The sequence below is a fragment of the Phodopus roborovskii genome, unplaced genomic scaffold, assembly GCF_943737965.1.
Source record: "Phodopus roborovskii unplaced genomic scaffold, PHOROB, whole genome shotgun sequence".
NCBI lineage: Eukaryota > Metazoa > Chordata > Mammalia > Rodentia > Cricetidae > Phodopus > Phodopus roborovskii.
The window spans coordinates 73,934,303-73,949,623 of record NW_026126418.1 but is presented as its reverse complement, the minus strand read 5'-3'; the positions used below and the strand labels follow the sequence as shown (position 1 = coordinate 73,949,623).

At 45.7% G+C, this 15,321-nt stretch overlaps 1 protein-coding gene across 4 annotated transcripts in view; it reads left to right on the top strand.

The window, feature by feature from the left end:
* Garnl3 (GTPase activating Rap/RanGAP domain like 3) overlaps positions 1-15,321 on the top strand; it is a 151,371-nt gene that overhangs the window by 99,650 nt on the left and 36,400 nt on the right. For all 4 annotated transcript variants that reach the window (XM_051185222.1, XM_051185223.1, XM_051185224.1 and 1 more), the window contains 6 exons: positions 4,248-4,323; positions 4,844-4,942; positions 7,381-7,484; positions 10,160-10,268; positions 12,965-13,010; positions 13,709-13,815. In XM_051185222.1, the coding sequence (XP_051041179.1) occupies positions 4,248-4,323; positions 4,844-4,942; positions 7,381-7,484; positions 10,160-10,268; positions 12,965-13,010; positions 13,709-13,815 (541 nt within the window). The remainder of the gene's footprint in view (positions 1-4,247; positions 4,324-4,843; positions 4,943-7,380; positions 7,485-10,159; positions 10,269-12,964; positions 13,011-13,708; positions 13,816-15,321) is intronic.

The window sequence follows — 15,321 nt, the reverse complement described above, 5'->3', positions numbered from 1 at the left end:
ATAAATACATGAATGTAGTGTAAAGAAGTGCACATTTCCATTCAAGTAGGATGTCTGTGCAGTAGCCACATACTGTATTGTGCTAAGTGCCAAAGACATCTGCATGCTTCATTCTGTTACCCTCATTTTAAGTGTGTGTGTGTGTGTGCTCCTGTGTGCACACATGTGTGCCCTGTGCAAATGTATGTGTGTCATAGAAATATCCAGCATGTTATCCTTAGATAACTGAGTAAGGAAATGATGGTTTGTGCATATTATCCATAGCAGAAATGAAAATATCATTTGTCTAATTTCTTGGTAAAATCCTAACTCCTCCATTTCCCTGATACCCCAAGTCCAATCCATCACCTCACCTAGTTGACATGTCTTTATAAAATGTCCTGAACTCAAATGTGTCTTAGTGAATTTGTTATAACCACTCCAGTGTGCTGACAACACCCACTTCATCTCTGACCTACCCTGTACAGGCTAGATTTCCGTTTCTGTTTTGTTCCTTACTAAGGGGATATTTGCTTGAAGAAAATGTCCCTTGTTGATGACTTGGGGAGGGGTGAGCAGAGGTCATATCCATCAGAGCTTTTCTAAGCAATGGGTCCAGGCATCCTCATTGAATCCTATAGCATCTCGTCTAGAATCAGCAGGGCACACTGGCCTTGACTCTAGTCCATCCTAGTGATGAGCTATGAGTTGTGATGATGGGCAGGAAAAGCAGGAAACAAAAAACAATACGGAATACTTGCAATGTCCCTGAAAGATTAGCTATTTAGTAAAATGAAGCTGGTGACCGGAAATCCGTGTTTTATTTGCTCATGGCTGCACAGACAGGCATCCCCAAAAGAGATATGGTGTCTTGTGCAGTATGCACACAGGGGAAACCAGTGAACTACAAACAGGTGGAACCCTATAAACACAGAAGACTGTCTTAGTTTGGGTTACCATTGCTGTGATGAAACACAATGACCAAAAGTAAGTTGGGAGGAAAGCATGTATTTGGCTCATGCTTCCACATCACTGTTCATCACTGAAGGAAGTCAGGACAGGAACTCAAGCAGGGTAGTACCTAGAGGCAGGAGCTGATGCAGAGGCCATGGAGAGCTGTTCATTACTAGCTCGATCAACCTCCTTTCTTACAGAACCCAGGACCACCAGTGCAGATGTGGCCCCACCCATACTGGGGTGGGCCCTCCCCCTCCCCCATCAGTCACTAATTTAGAAAATGTCTTACAGCCTTATCTTATGGAGGCCTTTTCTCAATTGAGGTTCCCTCTTTCAGGTGACTCTAGCTGTGTCAAGTTGTCATAACACTAGCCAGGGCCCTGTCTGAACAACAGTGGCAGGGAACCAGCAGTGCTGTTTTGAACAAGGCCATCCTTTCTCAGTTCCAGCAAGTCTGGCTTTGCTGGAATTTTCTGCTCAGACTTTGCTTTTAACAGAAGAAATATAATTTAGAACGTAAATTCCATAGATAAAATTAGAAGTAGGGGCTGGACAAGTGGCTCAGCAGTGAACACTGGCTGTTCTTGCAGAACAGGTTCAGTTCCTAGCATCACATAGTGGCTCACAACATGTGTAACTCCAGTTCCAGTACCCCTACAAGCCTCCACAGGCACTGAACACACATGTAGTGCACAAACATATATGCAGGCAAACATATGCATATAAAATACAAATAAATATATCTTTTTAAATTTTATAAATATTTTAACTTCCAAACAAATAGAAATGACAAATGTGACCAGTTTCTGTGTCTGAGCAGGACCATGTCCTGAGGAAATCAATGCCTATAACTCTCCAACAGGCTCTCTCCAGAGACCCAGACTGAACTTGGGGCCTGGAAAGCTCTCTACATCCCTCAAAATCCAATGCTTATGAAGCCCTGATGTGTTTAGTGTCTTATTCCAACATAGTCTGTTAGGGGATGGAGCTCAGTGGTAGAGCATATGCCTAGCATGTGTGGTGAATTCCTGGGTTCAGTTCCTAGTGCAGGAAAGCAACATCTCAAAATAGTGTGTTATGATCCAGTAGTTCCAGATGCAGTTACCTCTCCTAAAGTACAAAACAGCTCATTATGCTGGTAGACACCTTGATTTCTGAAAATAGATGAATACGTTCTGCTCATTGTGGGCATCATCTGCGAAGCCCAGACAGCAAATTATTTCAGTAGAGTCCAAGAAAGTTCAAGAACTTAAGACAAGTTCTTCCTGAAACGTCCACCTGACGTGGAAGGTTCTATACAATTTCTCATTTAAACTGGGACTCTCTGGGGAGTATTATTAACACCAGGACAAGAGAAAAGAGATGCAGACCAGGGCCATCGTGGCAAACCTGCAGGTGGATCTCTGTGAGTTCGAGGCCAGCCTGGTCTACACAGAGAATTTCAAAACAGCCAAGGCTACACGGAGAAACCCTGTCCTGAAAAAAAGAAACAAAGAAGAATTACAGTCGGGATAGTGGTGTAAAGAGAGTGAACAGGGGCAGTGGTAGGTGGTCTCTCTGGAAATTGTTGTTGGAGCTGAGGCTTGCCTGGTGGGGAAGAACATTATCCCCCACAATAGGAATACCCTCCCTGTTTCTGTGTCTGTATAGAAAGCCACTGTTACAGAAGGACATGCATCTGTCTGCTGGTGTGTTAGACACAGAGAAGGGTTTAAGCACAGCCTCAGGCATAGATTTTCAGATTCTTTTCTTTCTTTTCATAATTATATGTATGTGGTATGTGTGCATGTTTCTGTGTGTTGGGTACATGTGCACATACATGTAGATGTCTTAAGTTGATGTCAGGACTCATCTACTACCCCTCTTCTACCTTATTCATTGAGTTGGAATTTCCAAATCAAATTCAGAGCTCCCTGACACATCCAGTTTGGTAGCTAGCTTACTTTGGGGTTCCTTACTAGAAAGGCAGGCAGACACCTTGCCATACCTACCAGGCATTTATGTGGGTTCTGGGGTCTGAATTCCACTTTTTCTTGCATATGTGGTAAGCACTTTAATCACTGAGCCATCAGCCTAGGCTGGGTTTTCAGAGTCTTAATTTTGTCATTCCCAGCATTGTGCCTTGGCCTCCCACCTCTGGCCCCATGGACTAATACTCTTGATCACCCACACCTTGACTGGCCAACAAGAATCCTTCACCAAGTGGTGGGTGAGACACCCTTGTAATGGTGCTGTTCTTCCAACAGTGGATTCTTTTATTATTAAGTAATTTGGGCGTGCACAAAATTAGAGAGAATGGCATATAAATCCCCTGCCCAGATTAATGGCAATATCATTAAAAACACAGAGTTGGGGGGGGGGCGCTCCAGGGATGGTTCAGCAATTAAGACCATGTACTGTTCCTGCATAGAAACCAGATTTGCTTCCCAGCACTCATGTCCAGCAAGTCATACCGCCTGTAACACCAGCTCTAAGGGATCCAGTACCCTGTTTTGAGGGCACATGCTCTTGTGTGATAAATATAACCACCACATACATATATAGTAATGAATTATGGCAACACATAACAAGCCATATGTAATAAACAAATCTTTTAAAAGTAACAGTTGAGAGCCTACTTCCTGCTCCCTGACTCCATTCCTCTGTCTTCCTCTCTTCTCTGAAGCGCTCCCATCATACATTGGTGGTGGTCATTTTTTGCAGGATCAGATTATATCAATCCTCCAAAGAACTGAGAACTATAAACTCAAACTGAGAATTATAAACTCAAACCATGCTTGCTTGGCTTGCTTTGTCTTTTATTTGCACATCTGTTCAGATTAAATATCTTCAGGAATGGGGGGAGGTGAGCTTTTCACATAAATTGCCCACAATTTCCATATCTATTTCTAGAAGAGCCTACCAGACTTCAGTCTGAGATTGTTCTGTTTGGCTCTGAGTGACAATTAGCTCCCCTACTCTTCTGGGAACTGTTGCTGATGGGTAGATCAGAATGTGGTGCCAGACCCATGAGTACCTGTGGCTGTGTGTCAGCAGCACCATGCTGCTCCTGCATGGACCTGGCATCCTCCTGATGCCATCAATAATGAAATTGTTAACTGGTATAGAAATGGATCTACTCATCTGCTAGTTATTTTGCAACCTACAGAAAAAAGAGTGTCTCTTGTTAACATTGGTCAGCCCTGGGGCTCATGGGAGGAAGGACTCCCCTAAGTGTCCAGTCGGATGATTGCAGTAATCCTAAATGGCAAACACTATGCATGCTTCAGTGATAAGATTAACTGGCCTCTCTTTTGCTGTCTCATTGTAAGGGCTCTGTGAATTTCAAATTCGGGGTACTTTTTGCCAAGGATGGGCAGCTCACAGACGACGAGATGTTCAGCAATGGTGAGCAGCTCCTCCTCACCCCTGCTGAGGGAGACCCTGCCCTTTACCTCACCCCTACTGGGGGTGCCCTTTACTGCCTTTCCCACAGCCAAAACTGAGTATTTATTTGGAATCTCCAATACCAGGAGGCAGTTTACAGAGTTTTATAAGGCAGCTCACAACCAGTTTCACTCATTTACTAAGTATTTTACTGCCGCCTAACTTCTATGGGTCCCTGCAGTGGGTGGGTCCTGGAGAACACTGTTTCTGGTTAAGTAAATATAAAGACAGTACCCTCTTCCTGCATTTGTATCTTTCATGTTTATCACTGGGCAAAGCAACAACAGTACCTGGTTTTTTTTCCTTCCTTGGCTTCCTGAGAATTATGGAGCCTCCTTATGGCCCCTGGCTGGAAGGCCATGCAACCTGGTGTTTTGATATAGTGCATATCAACAACACCTCATTGTCCACCGATTTCATTATGGTCAGGAAATGAGGACCAGAGATCCATGCTTTCCTCATCCCTTGCCTTTTCTTGCAGAAATTGGAAGTGAAGCTTTTCAAAAATTTTTGAATCTCCTCGGTGACACCATTACTCTAAAGGGCTGGACAGGCTACCGTGGCGGTCTGGACACTAAAAGTAAGCTGCCCTTTGTTGGAATTAGTAAAATTCTGTTACATGACGATCATCCCCAGTCTAACATAGGTCTTTCTGGGCAGTCATCGACTCCATTGGTTTTATAAGACTCATAGGACGCACCAAGAGACATGATCAACAAATACATAAGGTCATGCACAATGAATGGTATTTCCATCAAGGAAGGGCCACATCTGTTGTAGAATCTCATAAGGCTATCCCACCTCATCGAGGGCCATTTGTGACATGTCTCAGTTATCCCATAGCTATATTTACCAATAAGCACCATCTGTGTTCCAGGACCCTGCTGGGCCCTGGGGTCTGTGTGCACAAAACAACATGGCCCCTACCTTTCTAGGAGCCGACAGTCCCTTGGGCAGCACAGGCAGCACAGTAATAGTGATTATGAAATAGTTTGGCAGTCAGTGCTCACAGGAATCAGGAGCCACAGAGAGTGCCACAGGCGCTTTGTCGAATCATGGAATAGAAGACTTCTCTGAGGGAGCAAGGGAGTGATGAGTGGGAACAGTTGGAGAATATGAGAAAAGAATTCAGACAGGGAACATCTGTGAAGTCCTTGAGGCAGGAGCAAATGTGGCATGCTGTTCTAGAAACTAAGAGAATATCTTTCTGGCTGGAAGGAACAGAGGGAACAAAAAGGTTGTAATTCAGACTAGAAAAGGAAAGGTTTGGCCCTGTAAGGTGTTTGAAGTCCCCTTGCATGTCATTGAGTAGAGCAGTGAGGTCCCCTTAGGGCAGACCTGTGGGGATGATAATCTGGAGGGAGCAGGCCATTGGAGAAGCAGATTCCACAGTGTAAACAGGGGTGGGGTGGAGTGGGGGTGGTGATGACTGTCATGGTTGGTAGAACAGCAGGCTGGCACGGAGACAAGTGTACAAACTCCAGAGCCTCTGAGGAAGAAGACACCAGATCCCATGATGATGGATAATGGGGGAGAAGAGGAAGAAGGATTCCCACCAGATCCCTGGGTCTCTGCCCTGAGGTAACTGATCTCAGGGTATTGAATGGGGAGCTTGGAAAGGTAGAAGGTGGTTGAAGACAGACTAGATGGCAGGTTTAGACTTGAATCACTTAGGTTAGCTTCTATCTGAGAAGCGTTTCTGGGCTGGAGAGATGGCTCAGCCATTAAAGGCTAGGCTCACAACCAAAAAACGTAAGAGAAGCGTTTCTAGCATTTTCTTGTGCTTCTGTGTTTGTGGTTTTTGTTTGATCTTCAGTCAAGCCTCAGAGAAAGTCAGTCAGGTGGTACAAGGCTCCTTTTGCTTAAATGTGACAGACTTCTAGTCTAGGTAGCCTGACTGTCTGGGAGCCTGTCTTCCTGACAGCCCACAGCAGGAAAGCAATGCATGAGAACTGCCATGGAAATGCCTTAGTTACCAGTCCAGAGGTGGAAGGTGTGGCCCAGCTTTCTTCTGACAAGCTTTCTCATGTACATGATGGGCTCCTAAGCACCTGTAAGCTCGTCACTGGTGGTCAGCTCTTAGCCTCACTATAGGTCCTGACTACTATCTGCTGAGCTCTCTCAAGCCAGGTCTCTGCTAGGTTAAGCACTTTACAGGGACCTGCAAAGTCTGAGTCTTCCTGTGTCCCTGAGAGTTAGATACTACTGTCCCCTGTTCAAATTAAGACACAGAATCAGAGAAACTCTGTAATTTCAGTTCTAGGGGGTCTGATACACTTTTCTGGACTCTGTGGGCACTGTAAACACTTGGTACACAAACATACATGCAGGCAAAACACTCAAACACATAAAAATAAATAAATCTTCTTTTAAAAAAAATAAGTGTTAGTCATTGATTTAATCCACCAAGCTTAGGAATAACTGATATAATGACTGACTTTAAATCAAAAGTGAAACTTGGAGAAAAGATATGCTAAGAGCAATTGAAGAAGACACTAGATATGGACATTTGGACCCCCACACATGTGCACACACTTAAAAACAAAAAGTAACATAGTTTTAAAAAGTGAATTATAAAATAAGATAACGCCTTAAATTTGAGGAGGGCAGCATAGCCAGTGAGAACTCAGGCCCTGGTCCATCTGCCTCCAGAGCCTATGCCTTTCATCAAGACTGTTCTTCTGAAACCTCCCTGTGATTTTGTGGGCATCGCAGCTGCATCAGCATGAGTGTCCTTTACCCCACAGCCACAGGAAGATGGGGACTGCAGCATGTTCTCCCTTGCTAGCCAGACTTCTCCTGACTTCCTGTGTTCAAACTAGATGTGCAGCAGGCAGCAGGGAGCTTAGAGAGTATGAGCCAGGTCTGTCCTCATGGACAGGAGCCTCGAGTGCAGAGTTGACATCCGGTGATCTACCCTGCTTGCCAACACTCATGAACCTGATGGTCTTTGAGAATGTACTGCGTGCCGCATGCCTTCGTCTGTGTACTCACTGACTGTGTTCTTGTGTTTTACAGACAATACCACAGGGATCAACTCAGTCTATACTGTGTACCAAGGGCATGAGGTCATGTTTCACGTTTCCACCATGTTGCCGTATTCCAAAGAAAACAGACAGCAGGTACATGTGACCACAGGCTCTCTGACAGCACAGACCATCAGATGGTGACTGAATGTGAGCTGAGCATTGCAATGATTTGCAGAATTAGAGACAAGGCATGTTACTGTGAGCTCTGCTTCAGTTACCAGCTACCAGTTCAGGCACTCCTTTATAGTCTGTGTGTGAACTGCAAACAAAGCTCAGGAAGCATGGTGTTACTGCCTCTATCATCTTGTAAAGGTTTTTTATGTACATTGGGGTTTTGCCTGTATGTATGTATGTCTGCTTGAACTGGAGTGACAGACAGCTGTAAACTGCAATGTGGGTGCTGGAAATTGAACTGCCTCTATCATCTCAATTAAGGATCAGAAATAGTAGTGAGCCTGTGGGTATACGTACACATATATGTGCTTGTACATGTGCAACTGTGATTTTAAAGACATACTAGTCTATGTGATATTGCCACAACAAAATACTTGGGAGCTGGGTACTTTATAAAGAAAAGAGGTTTATTCCACTCAGAGTCATGTAGTTTCAAGAGCACTGACATTTACTAGGCTTCAGTGAGACCCCTATGGTGGTTATCATGTTGGTACAGATGTTGAAGAAATCACACAGCCATGAGAAATCCAGGTTAGGTTCCAGATAGACCTAAGTGAGGAAGAATGATCTCCCATGAGAAAAGCATCACCCCACCAGGCCCCACCTCTCCAAGACACCACCACCCCTTAGCAAGACCATGCCTGGAGCCAGGCTTCCAGCACATGTAGCTGGGGGACCTGCTCAACTACAAGAAGAAGCCTTGCAAACTGTTCTGTATTTAACATGCTTTCTCCCTGTGGCTTCATCCAGTGTGCCTGCCTTTGGCCTTGTCAGAATGAGATTCTGAACACAAAGTAAGTTGGTGTGCTGGCTAGTTTTATATCAGCTTGGCAACTAGAGTCATTCGGGAGGAGGGAGCCTCAGTTCAGAAAATAACCTCACCAGATTGTCCTGAGGTGCCCCTTTTATTGATAATTGTTGTGGGAAGGTCCAGCTCATTGGGTGATGCCATCCCTGGGCTGATGGTCTTGGGTGCTATAAGAACACAGACTGAGCTGGGTGGAGGTAGCTCACATCTTTAATCCCAACTCAGGAGGCGGAGGCAGGTAGATCTTTGTGAGTTCAAGACCAGGCTGGTCTACAGAGTGAGTTCTAGGACAGCCAGGACTAAAAACAAAACAAACAAACAAACAAACAAAAAAACACACAGACTGAGAAAGCCATGGGGAGCAAGCCAGTGAGAAGGGCTCCTCTATTGCCTCTGCATCAGATCCTGCAGTAACTTCCTTAGATGATGGAGTATAACAGTTGTAATCTGAAATAAACCCTTTCAACCCCAAGTTGATTTTGGTCAATGGTGTTTTGTCACAGCAAGAGAAACTCTAAGAAAGTTGGTTATGTGGTGTTAAAAGTGGCTTTTAGAATGATGTTGAAGTTAACCGTTGAGTGTCTGCATGGGCTGGCCATGCTGGGAATGTCCCCTCAGAGCTCTCCTTACCCACCCCAGAGGTTGACCATTTTGGGAAGAAAATATTCCAACCTGTTGAAATTTAGACACAATAAAGATGTGGGCTGCTGGGGTTTGGTTTGGTTTTAATATATATAAGTGTTTTGCCTATTTGTATGTGTGTGCTGTGTTATACAGTGCCCCCAGAGAAAGAACAGGGTTTTGATCATCTGAAGCTGAAGTTAAGGATGGTTGTAAGCCATGTAGATACTGGGAGTCAAACCCAGGTCCCCTACAAGAGTAACAAATGCTCTTAACTGCCAAGCGCTCTTTCCAGCCCTAGCAGCTGGGTTTAGACAGAGGGGATTTGGGGAGTTATGCTTAGCTTAGTTGAGACTCCTGTCACATAAAACTCTGACTCTACTAAGAGGGAAAGACCCATATTGACAGGGCAAGCAAATAAACTCCACCTTTCAGTGAGGGCCAAGCCAAAAAACAAGTGAGCATCCTTAGTAAACCACTGACCCAACATAGGGACTCAACAGGGATCCAGGGGAACAGCATTATTTCAGTTTGACCAGGTAAGTAGAGGTCTTGAACAAAGCTGGCAAATTGGCCTGTCTCTGTTCTGCTGAGTGCCATGTAGCTGGCATATACCACATCTACTCACATATTCTTTGTGGCAGCTTTTGTGCCTTAGGAGCTACGTAGCTGTAAAGAGTCCATACAGTCTATGAAGTTGTAAATACTGCATTTGACTAGGGTCAAATTATATAGAGATATTTTGTCACCAAGTATGAGCTCTCAACTTAGCTAAGGTAAGTTGGTAGTGTAGATCAGTGGTGGAGCACTTGGATAGCCTACATGAAGCCCCAGTGTACATGTGTGCTCTCTCCCCCAGGCACCCTCATGTGTGCGTCGAATACAGCTCTGGGGATGAGGAATCATGTTAAACATGACAGACACAGTAATGTTTGTTGATGTTTGTTGAGCATGGTGGCCTTGAGGTTGACAAGGAGACATTAGCTGAGGGCTGGCAAGAGGAAATGAAGAACCCTGCATTGGGAGAGGCACCCAGATAGCGTATCAAGGCCACATAGACTACTTGGGGCTACGTGATGGCTCTGGGGTTTTGCTACAGTGTGCTTTAACTGAGTACGCCCTGGTAGAGCAGGTCTTCTCATGGTGTCTTTTATGCTCATCACAGGTGGAAAGGAAGCGCCACATTGGAAACGATATTGTCACCATCGTATTCCAGGAAGGAGAGGAATCTTCTCCCGCCTTTAAGCCTTCCATGATCCGCTCCCATTTTACACGTATCCTGGGCCTGCATACATGCTCCAACTCAACAGCCTCACTGGACCTTCGGTGATAGGCATGTCCTGGGTGGCTGGCCTAACACATTGTTGGGGAATTTTTGCCTAAGCACTGCACTTGCCCTTCCTCTTTCCACCGTCTGTGGGAGTAATTCTCAGGAAATCACTTTTCCATGTTTCTCAGTTTCACACACACATACGCGATGTGCCTTGGTCAGCCCTCCACTGTCCTGTTGTCATCCTCCCTCTCCTGCTAAAACTCATCTTCCCAAGTCCACTCCCACATTTTTGTCTCTGTGTGTGCCCTGCTGTATTTAATCAGTGAAGCTTGCATAAGCATCGGTTATTTATTTGAGCAAAGGCAACTTACCAGTGGCTACACCACTGAGAAATATGACTCTTTGTATCCCAGCAACCATTAACTACCTACTGCTCTTCAGGGATGGTTAGGGCCTCATGAATCCCTCCCTATCCACAATGGAATGTTGGTGGGCCCAGTCCTGTGGATGGCTATGTGTTCATGGGTGCATCCACTATGTCATGTGCAGAAGATTGTGTTTCACAGCTAACTCCCGAGGGAATCTAGAACTTAGATCCTCCTGCCTCAGCCCTCTGGGTGCTGAGGCTACAAGCACGTGCCACCACACCCAGCTTTGACTTCCAAAATGTCTTCTCTTTTCTCAGGAAGTCTCTGAAATAAGAAGGAGTGGTGCCCCATTATCCACTGGCAACAATAAATCCGAGGAATAAGCAGAAAACCCTCTGGGAAGTTGACTTCAAGTATAAAAGTCTGTGGCTGCTTGCCTACAGTCCCAACATACTGAAGGCCTGGGCAGGGAATCACAGGTTTGAGGCCAGCTGGGTCCACATAACAAAAACCTTGTCTCAAATATGGAAAAAAAAAAAAAACTGGGCACACTGGCTCACACCTGTAATGGCAGCACTCAAGAGTGTAGGCAGGAGGTCTCTGAGGAATTATTCTAAGCCCTGATAATAGCTGCTTAATTAAAGTCTGAGGCATGGTAAAATTAATGATGTTGCCAGGCAGTGGGAGCACACACCTTTAATACCAGCATTTGGGAGGTAGAGGCAGGTGGATCTCAGTGAGTTCAAGGCCAGCCTGATCTACAGAGTGAGTTCCAGGACAGCCAGGACTACATAGAGAAACCTGTCTTGAAAAGAACAACAACAAGAAAATTAATAATGCTTGCTTTCTCTAATCCTGCTAAACTCAGATTGTCTGTAGAATGGGGGGGGGGGGGGCGATGACCTCATCATTGCTCAGCCAGACAACCCCAGGACATGTGCTCATCCTGGCCTTCCAGATTTCAGTCATTGCCCACTTGCCATGGTCACAGGCCATGAGAGTAAACCGCAAAGGCAGTGGCTCTATAGGTTAGCCACAGTAAATAAGGGACATCTAGTGGGCATTTTCAAAATAAAGTCTAATCCCCTTGCTCCTATCCCCAGAGACAGACTGTTATACCTCACGTGTCTGCAGGTGAAGCTGCTCTCTATATCCTGACTTGTCTCCTGAAGCCAAACAACATCTTGCAAGGAAGTGTTTAAAAGTTGAAATGGCCAAATCTCTTCCACAGAGTAGGAAGATAAATTAAGGTGGAACCCATGTGCCTGCCTTCTTTGCTCATTCTGATCACAGCCTGTTGTCCCCGCTCATTGGGCTATGGCACTGATAGTTCCCATTTCCATGGTGATTTTTCTTACATGACAGAAAACTCTGAGTGGAGCAGGGAAGACACAGTGGTTTGTTGTGAGAGGAGCTTTACAATGCCCCTTATTGGAGATTCTCCACACTGGGCTTGGCACGTGGGCTTCTAAAAGAACCAAAAGGTGGTTAATGAGAGTTCATCCCGCAGAGCACAAGAGCAGAGTATTTGCAGCTGCACAGAAGTGGGGTACCCCAGCCTGCTGGCTTCAGCCCTAGACAGCAGCAGGGCTGGCCATGAGAGAGGAGGGCAGCGGAAGAGCACTCCTCAGAGCAGGTAGCTGTGCCATTTGAGTTTATTTTTAAAGAGTTATATTGAGATTGAAATCTATAACATATCATTTATCCTTTTTTCTTAAGTGCTGGATGGACTCCAGGCTTCCCACGTGTTAGACAAGTGCTCTGCCACTGATCCACACCCCAGCAGTTGAGCTATTCTGGACACGTCAAGCTTCAGCCCAAGCAGAGTCGACTCTGCTCAGAAGCTGCCACTTGCTATTTTGGCTTGTTCTCCGGTGCTGTTTTGTCTACCAAAGGCAGAAGGAGAGGGAAGGTGTTCAGTAGAAACATTTCGATTGTTTTCCCATCTCAGAATGTGTGAAATGAAATAGATGAGGAATCCGTGTCAGGATCTTGTTTGGGCTCCAGGGAGGGAACTGCTCCTTTGGTTCTGCTGTCTCCTTGGCTGTTTAGTGTGTTTACTTACATTGCTGATCTGACAGTTTTGGAGGATTCATCTAAGCTCTTCCCAGCAGCAGAAGAACACACAGATGCTAACCCTAGACACCAGATCTGAGGTGTGCTCTCCAAGGCCGTCTCTCATCAAGAGGTGGGGTTCTAGCCCTGCTTCAGAGCAATAGGTGCCTAGCCACAGAAAGCTTGCTCAAGAATTCTGCAGGAAAGATCTCAGGGCACAAGCTGTCAGGTGTAGCATCAAGGATATTGTAAATTGCCTTGACTGTCCCCACAGATATTTTTGCCTTAGTGAGGTATGACCAGCAAAATGACCATTACAGGTAGGTGATAACCTCAACTCTATTCTGATGTACCTCACCTCTATTCTTTGGGTGGCTTATTAGACATGTTCTCACCTTCTAGAATATCCTGTGAAGCCACCTCTCTTCAGAAGAATCTTGCTCCATATAGTATTACTATTCACAGTGGGCCCAGGGGACAGGGTTAGTTTGGTGTTTTGTAATTTAGAGGAGAAAAAAATTTGTTTGACCTTGGTCAGAGTGCCCCTTCCCTACTACTACCTTGCCCACTTGACTTTATGTTTCTCAAAATGAATCTGTTAAAAGGATGTTGTGGAAGGAATGTCAATTTCTGCCAGATAGGGGAAGTGGGTTTGACCCTCAGTCATTTACTGACTGAAGATTTGTGAAAAGTATTTGTCCCCCAGGGACCTTGAACCCGCTGTAGAATGAGTACATTTACCACTGGCATGTTTAGCAAGCTTTAAAATCCAAAGTACACTTCCTGGTATGCCCTGGTTGCTCAGGGCACCATTGCTGTTGTTCAGTCTATCCATAGGCTGGTAGGTCCTAAAGTCAGGGCCTGTCCCCTGGAAGGGAGGTGCTCAGAGGTGACACAGGCTCCTCTGGGATGAATCTCCCCGACATATTACATAGGTCTCTGAACACAGTGACTTACAAAAAATATTGGTGACCTTAGAAAAACAGAACCAACTAATTCTGGAATGTTCTTTGTATAGGCTGAAAATATTTTCAGAAGAAAGCGTGCCACTTTTTGGCCCACCCTTGCCAACGCCACCGGTGTTTACAGACCACCAGGAATTCAGGGACTTTTTGCTTGTGAAATGTGAGTTGTTGTTTTGAAATGCTTCTATCACTTGTTCATACACAAATGTGTTTCTTCATGTTCTCCCCAGGCTCTGCATAAGAAAGTGTCATTGTTAGATAGTCCGTGCTCTGTTCATCCATTGCCCATGCTTAGTTTCTAGTAGCACTAGTTAGTTTTCCTCTGGGTCCTCATCTCCCCTTCCCACCCCAGCCTCACGAGTCAGTGCACATGCATCTTAGTCCACTGACTCTGAGCTCCCGAATCTTCTGTCTGACAGAGGTTGGCCTCAACCTCCTCAGAGCATCCTTGGGTATTGTGTCTAGGAAGGCCTGCTGATCAGAATCAAGTCTCTTGGCTTCATCCCCTGCAGTCTCTTCATAGAAGCCTAGTCTGTGAACCCTGGAGGCCAGGCAGTGCCACCTGGTCTGTGCCCTCTACAAAGAAGCCAGCTCTCACCTTCTGCCAGCACACTAGGGGCTGCAGCTCTTTCGCTGGCATCCACCTGTCCCTCCCACCCAGACACGCAGTGCCGAATTTGGTCATTGTTGCTATGTAATTTGAGAGCATTTTTAAAAATCTCCTCTCCTGTCATTTGAATCTATCTTGGTCACCTGGCTCTACAGTAGCATTGATTGAGCCCAGAACCTCACAGTATCCCACATCAATACCTGCTACTCAGCTTCTAGTCTTCAATCTCTTTTAGACTTGGCCAAAACTAGTGCTACAGGCCAGGCAAATGTTTATGTACATTACATGCATGCAGGTGCTGTGCCCATGAAGGCCATCAATAACTACACAAGATTCCCATGCCTCATCAACCATGTCAGTGGCATTTGAGGGGATGAATGTCACTTAACTCCAGTCACCAAATATGTCCCACTCAGCCAAGCTGGCTGAGAGTGCTCTTCCCTCCAAAACCCCAGCAGCCCCTTCCAGAGGCCTCCACATGCTTCACAACCTTCTCCTGGTGGAGACATTAAGGGCATATAGCTGGGTACCCACCATCCACACTGTTAGCTCCCAGTTTTGGTCCACAGCAGAATCTTGGGGAAATGCTCTGCCCCAACATTAGAAGCAGCAGGCTATAGACCACTTGGCAGAGGTGACGATTTTGTGCCTTCCATGTCCGTAGGCCAGCTCAGGGGCTGGGACAAGGGTCACATATTTGAGTGTAGAGAGGCAAGGAACAGTGAGAGAAGCAGTCTGAATAGATGGCAATGAGGAGCACTGGGAGATGTGGTGGGCCAGAGAGTGTGCGCCAAGCTCCGGGCCAAGTGGCACTTTCCAGTGACATGGTCACAGTGTTGCCAGATAGGCTACATTTTCAAAACACCCAGACTTTGGAAGCTTCATGTGGTTCAAGCCCAGTGTCAAATAGGAAGCGGAAAAACAGAACAGTTGTTGCAGCTAGCAGCTAACAGGAAGGAAGGAGCCAGGCACACAGTAGATAAGTGTTCTATAGGATGCACAGCAGGGGTCCCAGAGCCTGTAGTGCTTTAATTTAACCTCAGATTATCTAAAGAA